We start from the raw sequence: 23,162 nt of genomic DNA on the forward strand, positions 1-23,162 counted from the left end.
TGCCTTTTATTAGTATAGATAACCATATGAACATATGGTTTTTACTTTGCGGATTTTCACCCTTCACGGGGGGTTTTGGAACGTAACCCCTGCGACTGAGGAGGGATCACTGTACTTTCTCTTTTCATACTTGCTTTGCTTTACTCAAAGTCATATCAAAGTCATGCAAGTATACATGGGACAACTGTTATTGATTCAATCATTTTACAGGAGGCAAATGACAATTTTTCAACGAGCTGTACGGGTACCAAAAAATATCTCCAAGTCTGCTAGTTAAATAATCTTGCTCTTTCCTATACTTTATAATGTCTGTCCCCCTAAATTCTAAGGCATAACCTTTGATCTTCTAATAGAGGTCTGCTTATTATTGCAAGAGCTAAGCATAAAAGAACTAATTAGGCAGACTTCTGCTATGCACCAAAATCAGGAATAGTTTAGCAATAGAGGCCAGGCTAACACAACGGATCATTTAAAAAGAACTTTTAAAGAGATCCTTTTTATTTTGCTTTTCATAGCTTCATTTTAGTTGCACTCCTAATAAACTATACATGCATAGAATGAACATATTCTTCCTGGATTTGCAGTCATTACTATTCTCTACTTTTCTGTGTTTTCTTTCCTGTGGTGGTATTTTGTGCTACCACTACCACCTGATCAACACTGTGCACCACCTGTGATGGTCAAATGAAGGTAAGTGCCCAGTCTGTTCACAAGATATAAAAGAAAAGTTTAGGGGAACATAGTATTCAACTTAAAGAAATAGCGTAAAGGGTTAATAAATGTCAGAAACCTGTTCAGGCCAAGGTCAAGTGAAAAAGAAAGACAAAAATGTAATACACAAAATATACTGAAACATGACTAAGAGATCAGATGTCCTGTACTGAACAAGATTTGACACTTACTGTATATACACAGAAATTCCAAGGGTAGTGGCTAAATCCTGTGTCTAAGGATAGGAGAACAATAAAAAATATAATAAAATTGACTTTCATTTTACACTGATCATTTGGGTGAAAACCAACAAACGATACAGAGTAAATGTATGCACTGATTGACACTGTTATGTAAATTCAGTTTCTTATAAAATAAAACTACAAACACCATTAATATTTGACAGTTCTCTTCAAGCTGTAACACTGGTATGATGGATGCTCCCTCTAAGGCATTTGAAGAATAATAATGAAGAGACTCTTTGAACAGCATTTCTCCTATCCGTTTGCTGACTCGAAAGGTTTTATCAGACTTGTCTTGTTAGAGGATACGTTTCTTTCTTTAATTAAGATGTTGATTTCTACCAAAAATACTTAACTGTATCATATCCTCTGGGATGAAACCTGGAAGGCATTTTTTTCTGTCCTTTTGGGTATCTGACCTTATATTCATACTCGTTATTGTAATCCTTAATCACATCTGACCTTTTAACCATATACACTTACAGTAATTTACCAAGTAGGTGGACAGTAAGACTTTTAAAACCAGACTTGAGGTTTTTTTTTTTTTTTTTTTTAAGAAGAGTTAAGTGGACAGGGCTGGCAACCGTTGTTTGGTTGAATGGCCTCTTCTCGTCTAAACTGTTCTAATGTTCTATTCTTCTTTAGAGACTTAGAATATAATACTACTACAACAAGGACACTACCTTTGCACTAATTATATCTCAATGTTATGTAAGCTCGTATTGATTTTTAATATTTTATTATTATTCTTACCTAATTACATTTTTTTTTCCATGTAACTATTTCTTTGACATTACAGGTAGTCCCCCAGGTTACGAACATCCGACCTACGACTTAAGAACGGGGCTGCACCTGCGACACATGCGCCTCATTAACTGCTGCTCCATCATCTTCGGCCTGGGGACGCTGCAAGCATTAGCTGGACGGAGGCATGAGAGGGGCGATTTCGTTGCTCGCGCAGTGTAGTGTCCCTCGGGCAGCTCCCGGCAGCAAGCGGTGACCCGTAGTCCATAGTCACCGGGGCCACAGCTATCACTCAAGTGCAGGACGGAGGCTTGATGGGGTGGTTCACTGCCTGCCCACTACGCCACCACAGCTACTGCTTCTGACTGGACGTAGGCTGGTTGGAGCAGAGGGGGGTGTTTCACTGCCTGCCCACCACACACGGCTGCCTCGTTTGTTCTCGGTGAGCGGCTGGTAATGCTGCAAGCAGTGACCTGGTTGTGGCTGAACGGAGGCCATTGAGGGTGAACGGGGCGGCGTGAGGTAGACCTGTAGTGTGCCTCAGGTGGCTGCCTGTTGAATAGGGGTGGTGGTGGCCAATTCACTACCCGCCTTTGGCCACACCGTGTTCGATCCCGGTGGGCGGACATTGCCTGCAGCATACTGTAGTGGAGGTGACTGTGTGATGGGCGGGTGGTCAACCGCCCCTTGCAGCCCCCATTCATTCTCAATAGCAATCCTGCTTGTACTGTTACGCACATAGCAGGAAGTTGTCTCTTGTCAGTACTTCAGACGTGTTGATGATGGGTGCCTTCCTGCTGTGTTAGCAGAAAAGCTCATCTTAATCTTTTGTCTTCACCCTTCAATAATGTCTCTGAAACCCAAATCTGATGGAAGTGCTGGTGATACAGTAAAGAAGAGAAAACCACCACCATTGAAAATAAAGTAGAAATAATAAAAAGGTCAGAGAGAGGTGAAACTCCATCATTCATTGGCAGAGCACTTGGTAACAGTCAGTCAACAATAGCATTTATTAAAAAAAATGTACCTGTTCCAACTTACATACAAATTCAACTTAAGTACAAACCTACAGTCTTGTACGTAATCTGGGGACTGCCTGTATATTCGAACACACAGTAGGTAGTATTACGAGCATAGTATTATAATAATGACAGTAGGAGTAAGAACAAAAGCCAAAAGGAAAAAAATTCTACCAGTACTTGACGACTATATTAAATATAACAGCCATCAAAGCCACCCATTCAATTCTGGTGTACCCCATAAAACAGAAGAATTTGCAAAAACTGTCTAGAACTGATGGCTGAGTAAGCAAATAATTAATTACATTAATATACTGATTTTCTTACCTACTCAAAGGGAGATTTATTGCCTGTAAGATCAGCGAGCCATAAAACAAATCAGCTATAAAAAGCTTAAATCCTTATGTGCCATGTGTACTACTACAATGCTACGCTATATTAACAATATTATTTTTTAATTACATGTTTTACTCGCAGTACATCTACAAGAATGAAGCGTTTAAAACTCTGTTGTATGGATAATGTAGCCTTCGAATGAAAGGACATTTCAAAAAACAGCCTTTGCCCCCAAACAGATTTTTTGTGTGTACAAAGTGACATAATCATAAAGAAATTAGATCCACACATATTTGGTACTACCTGTTAGGCTAATGCCCATTCAAAATTGCCTGTGATTGTCTTGAGACAAGAATTTTTGTTCCTTGAAAATAAATAAGTGTAGGATGTAGATAGTTAAAAAATAATAAACAAACAAAATTGCCACGGGTGTAAAGTAAAGTATGTGGACTCCAATTTCATTTGTTTGCAAAATGCTGCAAACAGGGGCCAGCAGCTAATGAGTAACAGACTGAAATAAACTAAATAAGGTCTTTTTCCTCCTTCATGGATGCAGCAAAACTATAATAAATATTTTTAATTATGCCTCATTGACTTAGGTCTTGCGTGTCAAGCAAGCAGACAAATGAGACAGAAACGCAGCACGTTGGTCGCTAAATGTGCATTGGTGACACTGAAGAGGCACTTTACAGGGGAGATTTTAAATCATTAAGACAAACAGAATTAGGACTGTGAGCTTTCATATGCATTAATGACAATGTCTTAACATTAAACATCAGCTAGGGACTGGATCAGAAGCAGAACGATAATTTAACAGTACCGGATCTGTATTTAGAAAATACTACTCCGTTAATCAGAAGGCGGAGTAGGGGAATAGACAAAACTGTCTCAAATTATTCAGCACTACAAAAAGGCTGATGTAGAAAACCAGATCTGCAAAATACAGCAACTCTGAAAAACATGTCTGGAGTACTATAACACAAAAATGACTGCAAAGTAAACCAATTACCCATTCTTTTAAAATCCAATAGCTGTTGCATTCAATAAGAGCTTCTTCAAATAAATTAAAATTAGATTTGAATAGTGAAGTCTGATCAGACAGTCCTAGTTTGTGCCTTTCCTAATCATGTCCAATCAATTGAAATGACAACAGATGTATTCCAAAGAAGGTGTGGAAAAGATTAATTGATTAATAGAATGGGACTCCCTCAAGCCAGATTTCAAGTGTCATGGCAAAGGTTATGAATACTTGTGTCAATGTGATATTTTTTTCATTTTTATTAAATTTGCATAAATTTCTAAACTCCTGTTTTTTGCTATGTCATTCTTGGGTAGTGAGTGTTGTTTGGTCCGGGGGAAAATTTAATTTAAATAATTTTAGAATAAGGCTGCAACATAGATGAATGGGAAAAAATAGAAGTGGTTTACATACTTTCTCAATCAAACATAAATCTCACACTACTACTCTTTTCTAAATATAGTATAAATCCAGTGCCAAACTATGTGGCTTAAAGTCATGGGGTATATCAGAATTACACACTGCATTTGCTGATATTATTGCTTAACCATGACAATTTAAACAACTAAAAATCACTTGTTATGTCTAATTTAGTAACTGTATGTCGTCTTCCAGCACAATCATGGTTGCCCCTTTTTGTGACATACAAAATGTGCTGCCTTACAGATGTGGCACTGTAAAAAGTGTTAACAGCTATGACAAGTTCAGCAATGTCAGCCATTTTTTTTAGTTTTTTTATCCATTCTATCTTGGTATATAACCGAAGACAAATGGATGAGTTTCTTCTCTGTTTGTGAAATCCAAGCCACATTCATTTTTTTATTGCAACATTGAATGCACTATTTCAGGATGAGCATTCATTAGTTGTCAGCTTTAATGTCCGCAAGTCCACTCCTATGAATAAAGACAAGATTCGTGGACATATTAGATTACGTTACAGTCTCTGACTCGCTAAGGTCACATACATCAAATGTATGACTGAAAATCACTTGAAAAGTTGAGTAACATGACATTGCCTTAAAAGAAGAAAATGCAAGCTACAATGAGACCACTTACATTTAAAATGAGGCACTGATTATGAAACAGGGTACCCCGGGCCTGGGATTGAAAAGAACTACTCTAGATGGTGAATCTAATTCATATTAGATAGATTAGGGTGGTGAGGTATTCAGCAACTGTAAATGGTAAGTTAGAGGATCAATTTAAAATACTAGTACAGTGAAGAGGAAGAATGGTTATTCAAGTTACAATGCCTATGTCTGTTTAGCATATAAAAAAAGAAGGCGAGTTTAATATACAATTCCAGAAAGGACAGGAGAGAAAGGGGTGTTAGGTCAGTTTACATGCTCAAATTTTTCCACATGCTATATACAAAAATACAATACATATCAATTAAAAAATGAACTTTAAAGCCAATAAATATTAAACATATAGCATCATATAAATAAAACCGATACTCTACCTTTTCAATCTTCTGCTCACAACCTTTGCATGTGCTTCTGTTGGACTTTGCGTACTCAACTGCAAAATCATTTAATGTCTTCTCAGATCTACCATCACCTTTTTTTCCACCAATCCCTAAAAATTCAAAAGCATAAAATTATGACTGGAAATGTATTATTCTCATTACAGAAACGCTGAAGACTATTTAGATTAATTTGTTTAAAAATATGCTGAATTGTCATCATTATTAGTATTTTTATCAATAGAATGTGTTTTCTCCTGCATACTGCCTATCTGTTCAACCACCTCCTAGGACTATGACCTTGAAGATGTGGTATTAGTAGGGAATAAGTTGTCCTGTTCGAGGTACCCAAGGCAAACTTGGCTGAGGGGGAGGTTCAGAAAAAGAACCAGGGAAACTATTATTTTTTTACAGATGATATCAATTTCTAATTCCATGATCAGAACTGTCCGATTCTGACAGCAATCTTTATCTTCCTTTTAAAAATATTTTTATTCTAACTTTCTACAGAAGCTTCATCTCCGCTGTTAGTGTTATCCTTGGTATTTTTACAATTAAGCAATACAACAAAAATGTAATTTGCTTAATTTTTGAATAAAATTAAATATTGTAAGGCTTATTCTTCACTAACCTTGTAAATATTTTTAATTAATGAAATATGTGCATAATTGTATAAATAAATAAATATACACCGCTCAAAAAAATTAAAGGAACACTTTTTATTCAGAGTATAGCATCAAGTCAATGAAACTTCTGGGACATTGATCTGGCCGATTAAGTAGCAGAGGGGGTTGTTAATCAGTATCAGCTGCTTTGGTGTTAATGAAATTGTGCACTAGAGGGGCAACAATGAGATGACCCCCAAAACAGGAATGGTTTTTACAGATGGAGGCCAGTGAAATTTTTCCATCCTCATCTTTTCTGACTGTTTTTTTCACTAGTATTGCATTTGGCTATGGTCAGTGTCACTACTGATAGCATGAGACAATACCTGGACCCTACAGATGTTGCAAAGGTAGTCCAACTTTTCGAGGATGGCTCATTAATATGTGCCATTGCCAGAAGGTTTGCAGTGTCTCCAAGCACAGTCTCAAGGGCATGGAAGTGATTCCAGAAGACAGGCAGTTACTCTAGGAGAACTGGACAGGGCCGTAGAAGGTCCTTAACCCCTCAGCAGGACCGGTATCTGCTCCTTTGAGCAAAAAGGAACAGGATGAGCACTGCCACAGCCCTACAAAATTACCTCCAGCAGGCCACTGGTGTGAATGTCTCTAACCAAACATTCAGAAACAGACTTTGTGATTGTGGCTTGATGTGACAGAAGTGAAAGGGTCTGGAGAAGCCGTGGAGAATGTTATGCTGCCTATAACACCGTTCAGCGTGACTGGTTTGGTGGTGGGTTAGTGATGGCCAGGGGAGGCACATCTATGGAGGAACGTCTAGACCTCTACAGGCAAGATAACAGCACCTTGACTGCCATTAGGTATCGGGACGAAATCCTTGGACCCATTGTCAGACCCAGTGGGTCCTGGGTTCCACCTTGGTGAACGACAATGCCCGGCCTCATGCGGCGAGAGTACGCAGGCAGTTCCTAGGGGATGAAAGAATCAACACCACTGACCGGCCCCAATGCCCGCCTGACCTAAATCCAATAGAACACCTCTGGGACATTATGTTTCAGTCCAACCGACAACACCAGGTTGCACCTGTCAAGGAGCTCAGTGATGCCCTAGTCCAGATATAGGAGGAGTTACCCCAAGACACCATCCGTCATCTCATTAGAAGCATGCCCCGACATTGTCAGGAATGCATACAAGGTTGTGGGGGCCATATAAACTACTGAGTGAAATTTTGAGTTGTTGCAATGAAATTTTAACAAAGTAGACTAGCCTGTTGCATCATTTTTTCACTTTGATTTTGGGTTGTCTTTGAATTCAGCCCCCTGTAGGTTGATCATTTTCATTTCCATCAAACGATGAGACATCCTTTCATTCCTAACACATTACCCAGCCTTTATCAGTATAGACATCCAGCTTGATTTTTTTCCTCATTGAGATCTGATGTGTTTTCAATGTGTTTCTTTAATTTTTTATATATTTATATATAAAGAAAATGTTCCTGCTGGTATCTATTCAGATAAAAAAGAAAACTGATTTAGAAATGTTAACTTGCGGTTACTCGGAAGATGCCTGTTATAATGTTGTGATCATGGCTCTGGACTCTGAGGGTAACTTGTTTTTATATAACAAACTAGATAAAATGTTAATACCATGGCAGTGGCAAATAGCTTTAGTTTTATATTTGATTTGATTACATTAATGTTTAAGTTGAGATTTACAAGAAATATATTTTAACTGCTACTATGTAAAGTGAATACAAGGATCCTATGAGCCGGATCACCCTCGAGGAAACGCTCCACATGGCCATAGTGCCGTAACTGACGCCCCCTCACAATGCAGGTAATGTACTTCATTCGGGACTCCGGGGCTCATTCGACACAAAGTCAAACCAATGGTACCCAAGGATTTTCCAGAGACACACAGTACCAAAGGAGTCCAGTCTTCATCTCAGGTCACTGGATAGCGTCACTGTCTCACAACCATATAGCAAGACAGGAAGCACGAGGACTCCAAGGACTTGGACCTTTGTCCTTTTGCACAGATATCGGGAGCGCCACACACTCCTTTCCAGCGACCTCATGACCACCCATGCTCTCCCAATCCGTCTACTGACTTCACAAGAGTCACCAGAGACATGAATGTCACTGTCGAGGTACGTAGTGAGACTGGGTGGTTCACAGCTAATTGGAGGATCAGCCTCAAGAGCCATGGACACAGAGATATTCAACGTTCTAGCCGGAGGATCAGCTTTGAACAACTGCTCAAAGTAGCCAGCCCAGCGAGTCACAATTGCAGTGCCATCCCTAAGGACCGTTCCATCAGCTGCCCTGACAGTGTTTGCAAACCAATTGTAATGTCCAGCATAATGAGCAAATACAACTTAGAGGTACTGGAGTTTTCTACGTTTTACTTGAAGCCTTTGTTCCTTATCAAACGGTGCCCTGTCTTATACTGTACTTGAAATTTTGTAAGAAACACATGGAAATGAAGTTTCATTATAATCGGACAACCAGAAGTGGTTTCTGCTTTTTATTTTTTCTGTATTTTTTTTCTATTTTTCTGTTCAACAAAAAATTGAAATCATTAAATGTTAATGAAAAAGCAAAAGTGCTTCAAGCATTGCTTCAATTTAAAGAGTATTAAGAACAATAATAGTACACGACTGAAAATGGAAACCACCAACAGTAATGTTCTTCTGCATTGTAATTTTCTTTTAAAATTTTATGTTTTGTTAATATATTTTGAAGTGCACGCAGCTTGTGATGCGCTGTGCAGGAGCAAAAAGGGCAGAATACTGTGTGATAGGACTAGGTGAAGGGGTTCTATTCTGTGAGGGATAGATAGACAAGCCTCTTAGGAGAGGAGTAACAGGAGAAGTTAGGAGACAAAGAAAGGAGCGGCAGAAACAAAGTTATGAATAGGGAGTCAGGAGACAATAAGTAGGAGCTTTTGCAATACAGAAAAAGACAGAACATGAGTGGCAGGAGAATTATCAGTAGGAAAATCTTTCTTTTCTTGCTTTGGAGATGTGTTCTGTTACACAGATAATTGAGTATAAGACTGGGCACCGTTTGTTATGGAACAAAGGCTTCAAGTAAAACATAGAAAACTCTAAGTTTTAAGTACCTCTAAGTTGTATTTGCTTATTATGCTGGTCATTACAATATTATATAAATTGATTTTGTTAATATAGGTGTTTTTGTAAATAATGACAATTCTCTAAAGTAAACTACTGTATATTATTTTTAAAGCAGCTGCTCCGTTATGCTTTCTTTTCTCTTATCCGTCACATCCTCGGTCCCAAACCCCAATTGATAAATCAAGGTTTTACAGTACTACAAGAAAGTAAAACGTAAGCCTATATTTGAAGGACAATTTCAGTTTTTTTTTCCAAGCTGAAATTATTTCTTCACAATCATTGTACATATTAACTTGCTATACAAAATAGCATTCTAAAGTGTATTGTTATGGAAGTTTGCCTTAATATAGCTGCTTTACAGCGCCCTATGTGTACAGCATTATCTGCACATGGACAGTTGTTTTAAGCAAATAGACTAGTTTAGCTTAAGCAGACCAAACGATTAAACTACACCTGTGCCAATCACCAAAGTAGGTACCCCACTCACCGCACTGCTTTTATTACTGGAGGTATCCCCCACCCTCAGCTGTTAACCCTGGTGGGAATATGGCAATCACCTACACCAGTGGCCTCATGTAGAAACGACGTGCGTAGAATTCACACTAAAACATAGCGTACGAAAAAAAGAAAAAAAAAACAGATGCATAAATCTGTGCGTACGCCACGTTCCACACACTTCCCCCTTACAAATCCCAACGAACGTGAAATTTAATACACGTGCACAAACCTACAGCTTCAGACAGACTCCTCCAAGAATTTTGCATATTTTAATATGCAAATCAATACAAATATCACATTCCGTTCAGTGTTTGGTTAAAAAACAATGGAAAAGGCATGTGGGGGGAAAAAAAGAAGAAAATCAGCAAATGTGAAGTGGAGGCAAGGAATAACGTACTATTTGTTGGCTTACACAGTGATAAACATGAAACAAAAGCGTGGCAGAGAAACAGTATTACAAAAACAGACCCCTGTGCCAATGACATGATGGTACTGCTGTGCCGAGCACATCTTTGGGCACTGGCTTGACACACACCACAAAATGCAATAGTGGATGCTGTAAGAGATGTGAAGTAAGGAATATACAGGCTGTACTATGTGATACTGACCACAAACGAAATTAATTGGTTAAAAAAATAAATGCTTTATCTGATTACCTGCTTTTACATTCAGCTAATTATATTTAAACAAAGTTGTAACACAGACTGAACTGGCACTCCAGCTCCTGGAGATCACTCAGCTGGAGCGACTGCTTCCTGCTGCCACCACTGAATGTCAGCAATATACTCCTGCTGAGGGGCTCGCCACCCAGCTGTCTGCATCCACCATCGAGCCTGCTCTCACGCACTCCCACACCAACTCTCTGCACCTCCTGCCTTCTTCTTCTTTCCATTAACCTCCAATCTCTCTCTTTCTTTCTTCCATCCGCACTCGCACTTCTCCTATTTATAATGGTGGCGTGGCACAGGTATGGCGATTAGCACCCGGGAACAGCTCCAGCCACACTACCACGCCCCCTCATTATTTATTCAAAAACTGGCCATCCATTTCGAGCCGCACACCCACTATATCACAACTCCACTAATTGATGACTAGAACACCACCAACATCAATTCCAGTGTCTGTCCACCTGGACCTCCCTCTACCTGCTGGAAGGACTTAAGTCTAGAAGATCTGCCATCTTGAGACAGTCAAATTGGGAAATCATATCTGGAAAATAGTTTCTACAATCATTGCGTGTTTTTTTTATATTTCACTTCAATTATCTGGGGCTGCCATGTCATGTGCAATGTCCATTTCATACTTCACCTTAGAACCTTCTGTCCAGTAAAACAAATATACTCATCTGACTGAATTTGTTCTGGGGTGCCAAGGACTTGCATCAATTCAGAAAGAAAAAGAAAAAAAATAAGAAAAAAAAATTAACTGTACTAGTTTGTCTGGCCTGCTTATAGGAAAAGTTTACAAGACTACAGTGTAAATATGCATAGCAGTCATCAGATACTGGCTGTTCTGCCCATGCCTGACAGTTTGCAGTGCATGCACTTAAAGGTTTTAATAATCATTTCAAACATTAATGCACTAGATATTTTTGCTGTTAAAATATGCACTTAATATAATTACATTGCTTTTTTTTTCTTGTTTGTATTTTTCCAGTGCACCAGGTAGGCATTTCTAATTTCTCTCCGGTAAAGTCAGCTATACCGCTCTATGTTTACATAAAGTGTGCACTAGCTCACCTCCCATTATACCATGCATAAAGGGACAATACAACTAATTTGTCACAAAGCTTAGAAAAGCAGATGATGAAAAAAAATGATTTTGTGATCAGTCAATTTACTGATTACTAATAGAGTCTTCTTGTGAAAATCATTTGACTTGATTGATCACAGCATCACTAGCATCCTTTCATTTTCTAGATGTCTTAAACAGTTCAATGCTGACGGGGAACATCCACAATTACAAATATAGGACTGTGTGATGCAGAAGAAAACTGGACACTGGCAGCACTATCAACAGTTAAAGAACTTGAAAAAATCAAGTCAATAGAAATGGCCATTTGGCTTGTCCATAACCAATGATTAAATGAGCGGTTTCTTTGTTAATACCAAAATAAAATTAATTTACTGTTTCTAAGCTTCAAAGCACAAAGCACATCTCACTGTTAAATAAAAATAATAATAATTTCATATACTTTGTTAATCCTTGAGGGAAATTGTCTTTTTGCATGATCTCTGGGGTACAGAGAATGGGGTCAGTCATTGTTCAGCACTCCTGGAGCAATTTTCAGGTGAACGGCCTTGCTAAAGGGCCAAACAGAGTAGAGTCACTTCTGGCATTAATAGAATTTGAAATAGCAATCTTCCAGACAACCACCACAGATCCTTAGCCATAGAGCCACCACTCCCATCACATATAACGTCTTTAACAGAAATGCATAGACACAGAGACGCCAAAACCCAACATGCAAACACAAAATTTGTGTCATTCACTTTTTGACGGAAAACTAATGTTCATTAGTATAACCTCTAAAATGAGACGAAAATAAAAGCACATTTCAAATACAGTGGTACCTCAGTATACGTCCTTATTCCAGATCCTTGGACATATACCAAACAAATTTTTTCCATAAGAAATAAAGGGAAAATGATTAATCCATTCCCATGAAAACAAATCCTATTGTTATTGGCATATTATACATTGATGGGGTTGTATAAAATAATTTAAACACTGCTTAATACTAAAATACATAAATACAAAAGCAATTAAATGAAATAAATGAAAATTTAACCTCAATTTACTTTTTAATAACGTCTTTGTTTTTCACAATCGTAGATACCGTCGTTCTCAGCATATGGTATGCAGCAACCATGTCCCGGATACGCATGCCAACTTCATACTTTTCAACAATCAATTCAAATTTATGCGAAAAAACACAAATCACGTGAAAATTCACAGAGTTATAGCACGGGTTGTTCACTGAATGCTAGCAACTGGCGTACTGACGCTCGTGGGCAGTTGTGGCTTTGTCTTGAGAGAGGTAAACAAGGGTAGCGCGCAGGTTATTCACTGAATACTAGCAACTGCCGTACTGACGCCTCGTGGGCAGTCGTGGCTTTGTCTCGAGAGAGGTAAACAAGGGTAGTGTTCTCTAGATTGAAGTAGCAACACACTCAGAATAACGTTTCAAACGCTGTTTATTTTGAACCATGTTTAACCAACTCTCCAAACAGTGTGCCTTCTAAACCACACCCCACCCTCCGGCAGTCATACGTCTCAAAAGACGCAGACCATAGCAATCAACACCCGAACATAAAGCAATGGACAAAAGCATCATTGAATAATCATATACAACAGGTAGCACATGCGGTGTTCACCGATTGCTGGCAACTGCCGTACTGACGCTCGTGGGCAGTCGTGGCTTTGTCTCGAGAGAGGTAAACAAGGGTAGCACGCGAGTCGTATTCCAAACAAAGGTCATATACCAAGCAAAATTTTTCATGTCCAAACAGGACGTATACCAAGTTGGACTTATTCCAAAGCGGACATATACCAAGGTATTACTGTATTTGCATTATTAAAAATCAATTGAAAACATGTAACTTAAGTCCAATAAATTCTCTAATTGTGGATTTGTTCACAGGCTAAGCACTATCAAAGTCCAATCACTCATAAGATACTCCAAAAACAGCACAACAAAGGCTATTTTACAAAACCTCTTAAATCAATGGATTAATGTAAAAATGATCAGACTGATTTCACACTGGAAGCCTTAAAGTTTAGACAAAAAAAAAAAAAAGAGGTTCAGAGTTGTTGGAATGCTTTTGGCAGACACACTTCATTTGCTCCTAGGTCTAAAAATAACAAGAAGCAATAAGCAGAACACACAGTTTGCCAACAGCAGGAAGCCAACAGATGATTCAAAAGATTAAAAGGGACAAAGCAGTAAGAGCCAAGAAGTTTGCTGGAGGTGGGACCCCTTCGTCATCTCCTGCTGATGTTGTTCCTGTCTCAGCTCTTGCAAGCCGGGGTCCTCCACCAGAAAAGTGCGAGTATGATGAGTGACAGATACAGATTTAGCTGTTGGATGGATCTGTAATGACAAGCACATTCAAGGCCAAGGAACAGCTGGCTGCAGTAACAGTATAAGTGCAAATGAATCAGACCTCTGGCATAGATGATTTTAACCTCACAAGCCAACCCTTGGCGTACCATACGCCGCATAATCAGGCCGGTATTTTAATAATTTTTAAGCATAGGGAGAAAATTTAACATTTTCAAAATCGGTGATGTAATAAATCAGCAAGAAAAGCAACATTGTAACAATGCACGGAACGAACCAACACACAATCGTCCGTGCGGCGTAGCGAGGTGGGAGGGGGGTGTGTACAAAGTGCAGGAGCATCTAAGACGACGCATGTTTGTCGCGGATGCGAACTGCTGTATGTAGCGTGTACAACACTTTGCTATGCTGCACGCGGTCGTGCATCGTAACCGAAAACTCATTTTTTAAAGAATGCTCACTTCATTGTGTTTTAACTTCAGTTGTAAAGGAATGTTTTAATGATCCCATGGGATACCTCTCGCAAACCGTTTTACACGCTGCATATGGCAATTCACCTCCGCGAGAAACATGCTTCTATGAACAGTCAACGTGTGGGAGGGGGGTGTGTACAAAGGGTAGGGACGAAAACACTGGGAGCGTATGAGTCGCACTTAGTGGCAATTCCACGGTTTGCAGCCCGAATTGGGTTCAACGGGTTACCCACGCCTAGACACACGCTCAATCTCATGCATAATTATTTATTGAATGGTAAACACTTCTGGAAAGACACGTTGTCTAAAACAGGTTAGTGTGAGAATACAACAGTAAGTTAATGAAAAGATGGAACTCTGGAGAGAGGAAAATACAACACAATAGTGAACCCGCGGCATAACAAATGCCGCATAATTATTTATTGATGGTTGAACACTTCTGGAAAGACACAGGGACACCCTAGCAAACTGTTCTACGCCGCATACAGCGATTCACATCTGCGACAAACAAACTGTTTTACACACTGCATACAGCGAATCACATCCGCGACATGATATTTCCTAGATGGTCCTATCGCGTCCACCCTCGCACTCGAAGCATACACACTGCCTGCTCACATGCCCGGTCTGCAAGCCGCGTCCAGCCTCGTTCTCGAAGCATACACACCACCTGGTTATGCGTCCGCTCGCAACAGAAACTCATGGAGAGCCGCCCACCAGCTGCCTGTGTGTGTGCCTCTGTCTGTCTCTGGCGCAGCTTTCTCTTGCACTGCCTCTGTGTGAACCGGTCAGGCAAAGAGAATGTCAGCTGCTGAAAGAGCGTCTCGACTGTTGCAAGGCCTGCATTGGTGAAGCAGGTGAGACGGTAATGAAACAGAGGCACAGGGCTTATTGGTTTTTAAAGACTAATTCCTTCATTGTGCTTTAACCTCAGTTTTAAAGGATTGTTTTAAGGATCCCATGGGATACCCCTCGCAAACCGTTTCACACGCTGCATATTGCATTTCACTTCCGCGAGAAACATGCCTCTATGAACAGTCAACATAGCTCGGAGGTACATGACATTAACCTGACCTGCACTGCATGTGGCCTCTACGACAGACGAACATAAATGACGCCATTTTTCTGTGTCGCGCGTCCGAGTTGGTGGCGCGCCCTGCGAGTTGTCGCCGTATCCAATGGTCTTGGAGTTGGTGGGCGTGGCTCCTTCCTGTGTGCGCCATAGGTGTCTCACTTGTCGGTGGCTTAGTGAATCCACGCCCCTTCCAGCGTGCTTTTCATGGTTGTCTTGCCTTCGTGAATTATATATATAGATGATGACATTTCCTAGAAAGCTGTTTACAGAGGAAGATATGGAAAAACCTTTACAAGAACTTGGGTCTGGTACCATCGGCAGTGTTGACAGTTGCAAAAAAGTAAAAAGAAAACTAAAATAACCGGTTCAGACATGAACAATTAAACCACCAGGAAATAGCGACATTTGAAATGTAAATCAATTAGACTAATCCATTGAATAAATACGCTTTAGTACGTTTTTTTAACCAGCAAACCTAACAGAGCGATTCCCTGACAAACCACATTTAAGAAGCAGGTTTAAAGAGTTTATTTAAATGAAAATATGCTGAAATATCTTAGACTTCACTCATGCAACAGTATAGACCGAATAACATGTGAATGTTTCTTTTCAGTACTGACTTTAAACAGTATTTTGCAGTTACTGTGAAGTAAATGCCAAAGTTACGGTTAGGTAATTCAGAAAGCAATATAACATCAATCTTTTGTAAACCTTGTTTTAAAATCCCTCATGATAAAACCACTCTCCCACACTTTTGCTCTGGTTTGCATGTGTTTTCACGGAGCATGGAAATTTTTCCGAATACACAACAATGTGGACACAGCACTGTGTATCCTAAATAGTGCATTTGAAAGAGAGGCTGATTATTTGGCTTCCAGCTTGATGAATGAAAGGCCAAATATGTCACAACAGGTCCCAAAACGCAAGAAAGACATGCACATCATTAACTCACAAGAATATTATAATCAACCTCCCTTTGCTGCTTTTGCCTAATGAATCTGCACACGCACAAGTGAAAAATATAGTGCACTTGTACAGAAAGTCTATAAAGCAATAGGGCTATATGATGTCCTAAAAGTTCACATTATCACACTGTCATTTTAAAACATCACTGATTTATTATACTATCGCCGGGGTACTTTACAGGTTGTGGTGTTAGAAACAGTAATATTCATCACCCATAAGCATCTATTAATGTACCATAGAACGAGACTACATTGGCCTGGAAAGATGATGCATGTGTGTTTTAGCTCAGGGCACAATAATTTTGTTGCGTCACAGATTGCTGAAAGCCATCGCACACAGCGTTAATGTTAATATGATTCTTCAAACATTTCAAAATCATTAAAAACTGCCACAAATCACAATGCCATATTGGCACAAAACTGTAAAATTTGATCTGCCTCATCAAAAAATAAATTAGAATAAATGTCTACCAACAGAAAACCAAGTTTTTTTTTTTAATGAAACTAGAAGTTGATAATCACTTTTGCTTACCCAAACACAGCATCCTCAATATTTCTCTTTCTACCATCTACTTGACAAAAAATGCAACTTGGCATGCTACAAAGAAAAAAGTTGTACTCCATTGTGTTTGTTTGTGGCTTGGCAATAGCACATATTTTGCACTCTTACAGTACATGCAAACGACATAACACAAAAAGCGCCTCTTTCGCCTCTTTGAATAGAGCTGCATGGGGCCCTCTCCTGTGAAAGTCACTGGTTTCAGGAAAACTAGTGAGCACAGCCATCAGTTTCTTTTAGCAATTTTAATTTGCATAGGCTGAAGTCTGCTAGCCGGTCTCAAAAATACATACACTGGAACCTCGGGTCATGACCGTAATTCGTTCCAAAACTCGCAACCCAATTTGGTCGTGACCCAAAGTAATTTCCCCCATAGGATTGTATGTAAATACAATTAATCCGCTCCAGACCATAGAGGCTGTATGTAAATATATATATTTTTTAAAGATTTTTAAGCACAAAAATAGTTAAATATACCATAGAATGCACAGTGTAATAGTAAACTGAATGTAAAAACATTAAATACCACTGAGAAAACCTTGAATAGAGAAAACTAACCTTGCAGTCTCTTAAAAAAACAAGCCCGGTGCATTCTTTAACTGCCTTCTCGGCCATACTGCCTTCTCTAGCGCTCTCTCGTGCCCTCTCGCTCGCTGCACAGGGAATGCACAGGGAGAGACTGAACACGTATGGAAATCATCGGCGCGTACGAACTGGAAGAGAAACTGGCTTGTTCATTAACTAAGTGTGTGGTCATGAACAGATGCAAAAGTTTGGCGAACTTTTTGGTCGTAACCCGATTTGTATGTGGTCCAAGATGTTCGTGACCCGAGGTTCCACTGTACTGAGTCAGCCACTTTTGCTTAAAGAAGTACCACTTCACATCAGAAACACTACAGTATCTGTACCTGCAGTGGTTGTGGAACAAAATTCTAGCAGTACTTTGTTTAATCAGCATCCTGTTCCCCCTCTCAATTTGTTGTTACTTTTACACAATGGAGAGGAATGCTTCCCCTTGGAGATCAGAGTGTATCGATATTAGCATATAAAAGCTTCAAGTGCCGGAGGTACCTACTTCAAGAACTCTTGAGTCTGCAAGCGCCACAGTAGCAAGATGCACTGATCAGGCTACCTTCCCTAAACTACAGTGCACTTCTGAAAATATTTGGAGCCAACAGACAATGTTTATTTACATCAACAATATGTCCAGTCAATCAGCAATGGACAATATCCATCGACCATCAGCTTATCCCTACAAAGCAAGCAAGAGACACAATACCATTTAGCTGTAAAGCAAAAGGGACAATTAGGGCAAGAACGTCAAAAGTGAATAGTATCTACTTGTTGTTTACTGCGATATAAAAAAATGTAATAACACACAAAAAAACAAAAACAAAGACAACAGTTCCATTAACCGATATGTACTTTGGGCTACTGACAGGGTATACAGGAGATTGTGAAAATGCTACTTAATATTAGCCCAAAAACTGCACTTTGTCAGACCTGAGACACACATTTACTAACGTGAGGGCCCTTTTAATGATCCAAGCAAATTTTAATGCAGTTGTATACATAGACCACTGGCTGTCAACTAAAGGCTTATGACACTGTAAAGGGCATATTGCACATTCATGTAAATCCACATGCACATAAATATTATTGCCCCAAGTGGGGATAAGGACGTATATGTGCAGCGCAAGTAATATCACTGTATCAACACATAGATGGCCATGGATGCAAACTGTAGTGTAGTAGCCAGTATAATATCCTAAAGATGGGTAGATCTGGATAGGTGATTGACAGCACAATGTCACATAGGCACGCCGAGCTTTGCGAACCCCTAGAACATTTGCGTTACTCTTTACAAGCCTGGGAAGAGTCAAAAAGTTAGGCAGAGACTCCCAGGTCATTGGATAAATAAATCCTTACAAAATATATATGGGGGCAGGGTGGGGGTTGGGGAGTGCGTCATGTGAGAGTGCAGGTCAGCTCCATGCAACCTGTTGCGTTCAGGAGCCACTTGAACCCAACACAGTCAATAGTCATGACTGGAATAAGCTTGAAAGATGAGGATAGAAAACATATATTGCAAGGGGAAGGTGCATAAGGTGCTCAATGCTTTTATTCAAACAGTTCAAAAATCTAAATATTCTGTTTCCATTAAAGTGCAGTGCAACCAAAATGTCCAATAAATAAATAATCCAATAAAACGTCCAAGTGTTAGTAGAGGTTAAAATCCAAATAAATTAATAGAAAAAGCCAATAAAAATGGGGTTAAAAACACAGGCAGAAAACTGTCATTAAAAAGCAAATCCCCAGGGAATCCCTTCAATACCAACATCTCTTCTGCTCATCCCGTACAGGGCCTCGCAGCAGAAGAGTCAACCTGCTGACAGATACAGCCAATCTTCTATTGGTCTGGTTCCCAGCTGTTCCATGGCTACAGCAAGGCTTCCACTCCAAACCTAGACTCGGGTCCCCAAAAACCATGGCACTCACACTGGGGCTCCCAATCCAAATCTCTGATTTCCCCTACCTTTCTGGACTTCTATGGCAAGCCGAAAGCACAACCTGATCACTGGAGCAATCCTCTGCGGCAGCCCCCTGGAAATTAACCACCTGCTCCTTTAATGGGTTGTCCACACACCTGACCGGCTCTGCAACCACTGTTGAGCTTGCTCGCTCACATGCACCGGCTCCTTTAGCCTCCTGCGTTCTTCTCTCTCACTCCCTTTAACCTCCCCCCGTTTTTCTGCTTTTCCTTCCAATCTTCTTTAAATGCTGCGGAGCAGCTGCAGATGCGATCACCCGATTGCCACCCCAGGCTGAAAATGAGACGATCGGATCACCCGCACTTGCTGTCAAGGCAACACTAGGATGGATGACTGCCTCGCAGCAACTTGCTGACAAGCCGTCTTCTCAGGCAATCATTCGCACCTGCACCACTCTCCAGAGCAAGCATGTACATTATTTATTTATTTATTTATTTAAAATCAGTGCAACATCACGTATCACACGTCATCGATCATGGAGAGATAAAATGTACAGAGACAATCAGGAACACTGTTGGCATGAATGTCATTTTAGAAACAGTGCTGTGGCTAGTTTCAATACAACTGTTCCTTTACAAGGCACTTCTCATGGCTATAACAACGGTAAGGTGATTCTTCTTAAAGTACAATTGTATATCATTCATTGACAAACAAATGTATCCATTATCGGACTTGAGTCTCATTTAGTGTGTATTTCAATCTTCTATTTGGTTCTTTTTAACTGTATTATTCTTGTTGCTGTTGAGGAGTAGCAACAATTATGTGCTGCTTAGCACAGTATATTATTACAATTAGAACAAACTAACCCAGCCACAGGGGATGCACAAATCAGTCTGTTTCTTCATGCTGGTCCCAAGCCCTAAATGGGGACGGTTATGTCAAGAAGGGCATCCGGTGTAAAATTTTGCCAGATCAATATGCGGACAAAAATACAAATTTCCATGCCGAATCGGTCGAGGCCCGTGTTAACAACTGCCCCCACCAGCACTGTTAGGCAACAGGGTGCTGGCAGGAAATTAGGCTACTGTTGGCCGAAGAAGGAGTGGGGGGGATGGGGTTTTGGGGAGTGGGGGGCTATGCATCGGGATGTGTCCAGAGGCAGAAGGACAGGAAGGAGGTAAAGAGAGTGGAACGGAGGGTAGGAACTTTGAATGTTGGCAGTATGACTGGTAAGGGAAGAGAGTTAGCCGATATGATGGACAGAAGGAAGATTGATATATTGTGCATACAAGATACTAAATGGAAGGGGAGTAAGGCCAGGTGGATCAGAGGCTGATTCAAATTGTTCTATCATGTTGTGGATGGGAGGAGAAATGGGGTAAGGATTATTTTAAAGGAGCAGTATGTCTAGAGTGTTTTGGAGGTGAAGAGTGTCAGACAGAGCAATGATTATGAAGCTGGAAACTGAAGATGTGATGATGAATGTTGTCAGTGCCTACGCCTTTGGCTGGGTGTTCGATGGATGAGAAAGATGATTTCTGGAGGCAGTTGGATGAAGTGATAGAGAGTGTACCCAAGGGACAAAAAGTGGTGATTGAAGAGAATTTCAATGGACATGTTGGTGAAGGGAACAGGGGAGATGAGGAGGTGATGAGGAGGTAATGGGTAGGTATGGTGTCAAGTAGAGGAATGAAGAAGGTCAGAGGACGGTGGATTTTGCAAAAAGGATGGGTGAATATGTATTTTAAGAAGAGGGAGGAACAAAGGGCGACATACAAGAGCGGAGGAAGATGCACACAGAAGAGTCAATCTGAAGGAGATTGAAGACTGCAAAGTGGTGGCAGGGGAAAGTGTAGTTAGGCAGCATAGGATGGTGGTCTGTAGGATGATTTTGGAGATCAAGAAGAACAGGAGGAGAGGGAGGGCAGAGCAAAGGATCAAATGGTGGAAGTTGAAAAAGGAAGAATGCAAGGTTGAGTTTAGAGAGGAGATAAGACAGGCACTGGATGGCAGTGAAGAGTTGCCAGACAGCTGGGCAACTGCAGAAGTAGTATTAAGAGTGGCAGCAAGAAAGGTGCTTGGTGTGACATCTGGACAGAGGAAGGAGGAAAAGGAAACCTAGTGGTAGAATGGGGAAGTACAGGAGAGTATACAGAGAAAGAGGATGGCGAAGAAGTGGGATATTCAGAGAAATGCTGAAAGTAGACAAGAGTACAAAGAGATAAGAAGCAAGGTGAAGAGAGAAGTGGTCAAAGGTGAAGAAAAGGCGTAAAATGAGTTGTATGAGAGTCTGGACACTAAGGAGTGAGAAAAAGACCTGTACTGATTGGCTAGACAGAGGGACAAGCTGGGAAAAATGTGTAGCAAGTTAGGGTGATAAAGGATAAAGATGGAAATGTACTCACAAGTGAGGAGGGTGTGTTGAGCAGATGGAAAGAGTACTTTGAGAGGCTAATGAATGAACAGAATGAGAGAAGTTTGGATGATGTGGAGATAGTGATTCAGGAAGTGTCAAGGATTAGCAATGAGAAAGTAAGGACAGCTATGAAGAGGATGAAAAATGGAAAGGCCATTGGTCCAGATGACATACCCGTGGAAGCATGGAGGTGTTTAGGGGAGAATGAAGTGGTGTTTTTATACAGATTGTTTAATGGAATCATGGAAAGTGAGAGGATGCCTGAGGAGAGGAGAAGAAGTGTACTGGTACCGATTTTAAAGAATAAGGGGGATGTGCAGAGGTGTAGTAACTACAGGGGGATAAAACTGAAGAGCCACAGCACGAAATAATGGGAAAGAGTAGTGGAAGCTAGGTTAAGAGGTTAGGTGATGATTATTGAGCAGCAGTATGGTGAGGAATGGTGAAGATGCAGGGAGTAGAGTTGGTGAAGGTGGATGAGTTTAAATACTTGGGATCAACAATTCAGAATAATGGGGATTGTGGAAAAGAGGTGAAAAAGAGTGCATGCAGGATGGAATGGGTGGAGAAGAGAGTCAGGAGTGATTTGTGACAGACAGGTATCAGCAAGAGTGAAAGGGAAGGTATACAGGACAGTAGTGAGACCAGCTATGTTATATGGGTTGTAGACGGTGTCACTGACCAGAAAGCAGGAGACAGAGCTGGTGGTGGCAGAGTTAAAGATGTTAAGATTTGCACTGGGTGTGAAAAGGATGGACAGGATTAGAAATGAGTACATTAGATGGTCGGCTCAGGTTGGAAGGTTGGGAGACAAAGTCAGAGAGGTGAGATTGCGTTTGTTTGGACATGTGCTGAGGAAAAATGGTGGATATATTGGGAAAAGGAAGTTAACGATAGAGCTGCCAGGAAAGAGGAAGGCTTAAGAGAAGGTTTATGGATGTGGTAAGAGAGGACATGCAGGTGTTGGGTGTAACAGAGCAAGATGCAGAAGACAGAAGGATATGGAAGAAGATGATCTGCTGTGGCAAATCCTAACAGAAGAAGCCGAAAGAAGAAGTTTGATCACTTCTCAACCTGGCCTGTCCTAAACTCCCTGCCTGCCCCCATTCCCTACTTTAAGCTAACCTTGACTAACCTACTCATACACTGCCCTAACACACTGGTGCCCCTCCAGTTCAGATGTAACCCGTTGTGGCCAAACAGGTCCAATCTCTTCTAGATGGAGTCCCAGTGCCCCTTAAATCTAAACCCTGCTATCTTACACCAAGATATGAGGCATGTGTCAAGCCTTCTAAACTCCTCAGTATTGCCTTAATTGGTGCATGGC

At 40.5% G+C, this 23,162-nt stretch overlaps 1 protein-coding gene across 1 annotated transcript in view; it reads right to left on the minus strand.

Moving 5' to 3' along the window:
• The window catches only part of parp1 (poly (ADP-ribose) polymerase 1), a 210,423-nt gene that overhangs the window by 135,766 nt on the left and 51,495 nt on the right, over nt 1-23,162 (minus strand). The window contains exon 3 of the mRNA XM_039748295.1: nt 5,533-5,648. Within this exon, the coding sequence (XP_039604229.1) occupies nt 5,533-5,648 (116 nt within the window). The remainder of the gene's footprint in view (nt 1-5,532; nt 5,649-23,162) is intronic.

Source organism: Polypterus senegalus, chromosome 3 (genome assembly GCF_016835505.1).
Source record: "Polypterus senegalus isolate Bchr_013 chromosome 3, ASM1683550v1, whole genome shotgun sequence".
Taxonomy (NCBI): Eukaryota; Metazoa; Chordata; class Cladistia; order Polypteriformes; family Polypteridae; genus Polypterus; species Polypterus senegalus.